Source organism: Hyalella azteca, unplaced genomic scaffold (assembly GCF_000764305.2).
Source record: "Hyalella azteca isolate HAZT.00-mixed unplaced genomic scaffold, Hazt_2.0.2 contig5139, whole genome shotgun sequence".
NCBI lineage: Eukaryota > Metazoa > Arthropoda > Malacostraca > Amphipoda > Hyalellidae > Hyalella > Hyalella azteca.
Genome location: NW_025935338.1, coordinates 636,546 through 642,421, shown reverse-complemented (window position 1 = coordinate 642,421; position 5,876 = coordinate 636,546). Strand labels below are relative to the sequence as shown.

The window sequence follows — 5,876 nt, the reverse complement described above, 5'->3', positions numbered from 1 at the left end:
TTTTTGTTTGCTTTGACCTTACAGTTATAGTTCCGAGTGTGTAAGTTGAAACCGTAATTTACGGGTTTGATCATAGATAGCTGTAAAATGTCCTGGTCATAAATGTCGCAGTGGTTAAAAACAGGATTGGAGCAGTGATTGGCTGTTCGAAGCTTCAGCAAGCGGTAAAAATTAGCAATCGGACCGTTTCGGACTAATCAACTCCGTATGTTCGTTCCATTGCTATTGCCATCACTAAACCGATCATAGGAGAATGACATGCAAGTGACAGCTAGAATTATTCATTTTTCATTTGATGGATCATTGAAAGCGAGCTCAGCGTTTCAAAAAGAGCAGCCTGCGTTAATACAACATAGTAAGGATTCTGTTTGCCAGGAGAAAGTTACACTAGCTGCAAGAAAATAGGTTATCCTCTACTGAAATCCATGAAGTTGGAACAATGAAACTAATATTCAGCAAGGGTCAATATACAGAACTTCATGAAATGCGAATTTCAATTGGTCTCACAAAGCCAGAAGTAATACAGACTAGAATAACTTTGAATTGCAGGCCAAGGCATTGCATTCAAGAAATTGCAGGCATTCAAGAAATTAGTGAAAAAAAAGTTCAGCAAAAAACATTTGAGGGACAATATTGAAATGCAGCTATGACATTACAGGGAAACCTGGAACACGAAAGAAATAAAATTATTCCTCGCCTCTATATAAATACATTGCACATTAATATTATTATGACAGCCTACACACCAACACGTGGGCGCTCAATGCATGCCACAAAGCCTACTATCAACAATCATGTAGGCGACATAAATGGGTAAAACTATCGTGCTTTTTTTCTTCATACACAATAGGCGGCTTAGACGACAGGAATGTGGCTGATGCGAGAGGTAGCAGACGAGTTTACCGCATGTCTTCGGCGGTGTACAGACCCTGGATAAAATATTTAAAATTATTACGAAAGACTATTAGAGAGGAACAAAGCAATTACATTCCAACAATTCCGTGGAAAACTTTCTATATGGGACAGAAAGTACCTAGAAACATGTGTTCATCAGCATCGACAGTTGAGATTCCAGCCACATTTACGTGCCATTGAATGTCCAAGATGAACCGAAATGAACACACAAATTTTCAATAAAAATTACACCTTAATGAGCAGTCTACTGTATCAAAGGCAATGAGCAGCGTTGCTTAGAATGCAGGATAAATGTAGTGGCTACTCCCTTGATTGCCTCATCAACAAGTTGTTTATCATCAGTGACTCGGATTTCGGCAAAAAATACTTTTTAATTCTAACTGTTGAATAGTGTAAATCCTAGAAGTGAAAGTAATGTGTTTATACCTTGGCACTGAATGGAAACAATGTATTGCATTGAACAGATCTTGCTAATTCATGACGAGACTTAGGATACGTACATTAATATACATTTGCCATACCTATGCTACATGATTAATGGTGACAACCGGCTGCATGTTCATGACACAACGAAGCAATATCAGTGCTTAATACCTCTTCAAATGGTTCTGGCAGGTCAGCAAGCCAGAGTTATGTACCTGAGGCCTTAGTGCCCTGAAAAATTTACCTATCTCCCTCCCCTACCATATCTACTTGCAACTACCAGGATGGGCAATTACAACAACAACAACTTACCTTTGCACGTCTTAGGATCGAATCCTTAGAAGCGTCGTATGGGTGATCCTTGGAGGGGATCTCAAGCACTGCAGGTAGTGCGTTGTCATTGTCACTATCTATGAGGTGCCTGATCTGCTCTGCTATCTGAATTATGATAAATAATTATGAGTTATCATCATAATTAATCCTATACTTATTGGAAACTTGGATTCAAACACTATTCCAATTCAAACACTAATTACAACAGCAAAAAAATACAAAAATTGGTAAAGTTGAATGGGCATCTGAACATTCTTTATTTCAAAATGTAAATTATTCATTAAAGTAAATATTTTGAGAAAATAATAGAAATATGAACCTAAATAGGTACCATATTAATGATATTATATAGAATTATCTCCTTACTTACTATCAAAATAAAAATTCAATCAGTGTGCTTGGAATTTCTTTTTAAAAAGTTGAACATTAATAAAAAATTTTCATTTCAGAATATTTACCAGCATTGACACACATAGAAACTGGCACTTGATTAGAAATGGAACAATGTAATTGAAAGTTTATTCCAATTAAGGATATTTGTCAATGCAGGCAGTAGGGTAGAGTAAATCTATCAAGGTAGTATGTATAAACTCACATTCTGGTTAATGAGGATGATATCAATGTCTTCACGTTTCACAAACTTCTTGAAAGTATCCTCAATTTCCTGAATACTTGTATCTGCAAAACAATTAAACTTCAGTATACTCATAGTATATTCTTAGAAATAAAATTTTTTTAAATTTTAAATTAGATACAAGGTATGAATGAAATTAAAAGATTGAATCTATTAATACTCAATCTTCAAGTTACAAATGCAAGACTTAGGTACTCATGTCAACAACAAGGAAGTTATACCAATAGTTAGTCAATACCACATTAAGTCTCAATTGACCAATCACCAATGATTTTTAAATTTAGCACAGCATCATAGCCCTATTTAAAATAATATTATAGGTGTGAATGAAATTAAAAGATGAATCTATTAATACACTCAATATTCAAGTTACAAATGCAAGACTTACTTTTGTCAACAACAAGGAAGTTAGGATCTCTCTTCTTGTTGTACTCTCCTATTCCTCCCAATAGGAAGCCAACACATGTGTCCTGTTGAATGGTGATAATGTTACTTTGAATTAAGTATGTTGCATTTATGGAAGGTGAAGCTTCATGGCCATGCAATTCAGTAAGCAACCATGGGGAATTAAGTCATATGTTCTTATTGAAAACAACAAACGGGCTAAGGTTAAAGTCATTAGTTTATTATGGTGGACCAGATCAAAGGTATCACAATATAAAATTTAAAATATTAGCTCAAGCTCAATATTTACTACATTTGATTTATACAAAAAATTCTTGAGAGGACTCATTTGAAAATTTCAAATGCTATTGGTGTGACAAACTTAAGCATGTCCTCCTCAATTAGCTATGTGCATTCACACCAAGCAATGCAGCTAGCCTTAATTTGAGACGACATAAAATTATAGTTTCCACTTGTAGTACCTATTTCTAACTTTTAAAGTTTAGAATGAGTAAAAACATTTAGGTCACAATTTTTAATTAGTTGTCAAAATTTTTGGCTAAAAAACCAAATCTTGCTGTTCTTTACAGTATGGCTTTGCCAGCCTTTGATATTGGTCAGGAAAATTCCTAATTTTTTCTCGAATATTGTGGCTCTAACATCCTATAATTTAAGTAGGTATGAAGTCTCGGGGCTCTGCTGTCATATAATTTTGTACAATTGAAAAACACACTTTTCGCACTTTGCAAACATGTCATTTTGAAAAAATTTTCAACTTCTGCAATCTACCTTACTTTAATGGTCCCACCAAAATATTCTGCAGAACATAGTCAAGAAAGTAATGCTAACAGTAACAAGTCAACCTAAATGTTTTGTTGGAGATTGCCCATAGTTGCAGACTTGCAGTCATGTCAGAGTGGTCAGACTGCATTAACCTGTGTATAACTAACAGTAAGGACAAATGTTATTGTTGCCATTTGACTATTTTAGGGTAAAATTAGAGATTTGGGTTAATAGGTACGTGCAGAGACTTTGTAAATAAGTTCGTGACTTGACAGACTTGTAAATGGCTTTTTATGGCCAAGATATGGAATACACGGCTAGGGGCTTGAAGAAATGGAATTCAAGGCTCAAAGAAATGGAATCACAGCTGGCTAACCCATAAACCCACAGCTCAAAAAATACAGTTGCGACTGGCCAAGTAGAGATAATTCCATGCCTGCTTTGATAGAAACAAGATATTTCATTAACAAATCAGAGCTGCAGGTTTAACAAAATCTAAACAAGATCAGACAATACAGAATATTATGCAAAAATAATAATAAAAATTGCATTTATTAATATCAAATTAGATCAAAAATTAATTAAGAAGGTTCCTTCCCATAGAATTCTTTAACAATTCTAGCATGCATTTTTGCTGTAGATTGGAAAATTTCTATTAATTATACAAAATTATGGCTACCATCATGAGTTTTTAATCAATTTAGAATCTTGTTGCCAGATTATACATATTTGTACACTTTGGTCAACAATTAGATAGATAATCTGAATCTGGTAGTTCTAGAAATAGTGAGAATTTGGGAAAGTTCTAGTTGCATCTTGAACATAGATACAGCCACATGGGTGGCTTCTGCAAGTTTTTCCAGCATGGATTTCTCCCACAGGCCACAGCTACTGTTTAGCTTTCATAGCCTAATTTTTAGGTGGTAGCATGTTATACAATTGTAAAGACTAAGACTTACTAGACTAGAGGCAAATGAATTATCAAGACCTTCTAAAAGCATAAGATACAATGAAGGTGCATTAAATAATCTCTTTATAAATTTGAATATCTAATCAATTTTCCACAGACCACAGCGGCAAGTGGCTTAGTTTATTATTTATAGGCCAAATTGCGAATGTGAATAAAAATGAAGTTAAATTCTCAAAATGTCATAAATAACTCAGAGTATTGATATTACCTCATCACCAATAACAGCAAGGAGTTTTCCTTGCGCAGCTGCAACAGCCATGATGGCACGTTTTATACAAAATCTAATGCACTGTGGCGCGAAGTAAACAAAGGCTTAAGTTAGGGGTATGTTTACAACAGCTCACGCTCAGCTGATGCCAGTTTAAAGCTCAGCTGGCTCACATGACCGATTCATAAATGCATTAGATGCTGTTCAGTGAGTGTTAAAGAATCTAACACTTTATATTATATGGATGATTAATAAAACTTTTAACTAGAATTCCAATTATAGAATTGTCCATCGTTTTATTCTCACTGTTTCAACACAAGCACTCTTTTCAACACAAAGAGTTCAAGCCTCATAATATACAAGAATGACTAATGAATGAGCAGAAAATGTTTCACTCATAGACAATTGCTGGGACACTTTTTTTCGGAACGAATTTTAGTACATAATTACTTGATTCATATTACTTCTCATAAGGTAATATGGTTATGTGGCTATTGAGATCAGCCACTTCGTAATGCTGTAAGGGCAAATCAATACAATTTTACCAAGGAACATTTTGCTTGGGATATATGTGCGGGCGAGCGACCGGAGGTCGAGCGCCAAAATTAGAGCAGAGAGTTTGGGTTCGAAAGCAGCAAGATTCGAATTTTGGGTTAGCGACTCACCAATATGTGATGCTTTTGACATGCCAAGATGCAAATAATTTGCCTAGTCTGCTACGTTGGCACTACTTTACCAAAGAAAGCATCGATATTTGTGAAACTATTAATTACTAGTGTTATTAACTAGGGATGTGAATAGTTCCTTTCCTTTCGCATGCAAGCTTGTCCTGAAAATCACCGATTTGAAACCTTAAGCGGTTTTAATCTACAAAGAATTCACTCCAAGGGTAGCGAATTTTTCTTTTGCAGGAATTAATCTGTGTTGTGAGAGGATTTTTCTCCTTACGCATATACAAATCATAACAAATCCCTAATCTAATTGGCTGCTAACTCTAATCTGAATATCGGGATAGTTATAATATCCAACCGATGAAAAAAAACAGAGATAGCTCTTTATTAATTGTGAAACTCAACAAAAATACAAGCAAGTCCAAGCTTAATCGAGACACGTGCTCCTAATTGTTATCTTTCTGCAACGCAAAAGCTGTTGCTGGTAGGTTCCAAACTCAGAAACTGAGATTAGGAAGATGGAGCTGTCTTTGTTGTCTATAATTGCGTTCTTTC

General features: G+C 35.0%; 1 protein-coding gene across 1 annotated transcript; it reads right to left on the bottom strand.

Annotated features, from left to right (window-relative positions):
• Positions 1-451: 451 nt before the first annotated feature.
• LOC108679397 (V-type proton ATPase subunit F) lies at positions 452-4,820 on the bottom strand. Its single transcript, XM_018168014.2, has 5 exons — positions 4,651-4,820; positions 2,694-2,775; positions 2,267-2,349; positions 1,651-1,776; positions 452-929 (listed from the first exon to the last, which is right to left on the bottom strand). Exons 1-5 carry the CDS (start codon positions 4,699-4,701, stop codon positions 900-902), a joined length of 372 nt encoding a protein of 123 aa, XP_018023503.1. The 5' UTR covers positions 4,702-4,820; the 3' UTR covers positions 452-899.
• Between the last annotated feature and the right edge of the window lie 1,056 nt (positions 4,821-5,876).

Bases quoted from the DNA above. Each gene is read 5' to 3' on its own strand.
- LOC108679397 (XM_018168014.2), bottom strand. From the start codon at position 4,701: ATGGCTGTTGCAGCTGCGCAAGGAAAACTCCTTGCTGTTATTGGTGAT. The intron at 2,776-4,650 runs GTAATATCAATA...ACCATTCAACAG, and splicing joins TTGCTGTTATTGGTGATGAG to GACACATGTGTTGGCTTCCT. The intron at 930-1,650 runs GTAAGTTGTTGT...TATTTTATCCAG, and splicing joins CGATCCTAAGACGTGCAAAG to GGTCTGTACACCGCCGAAGA.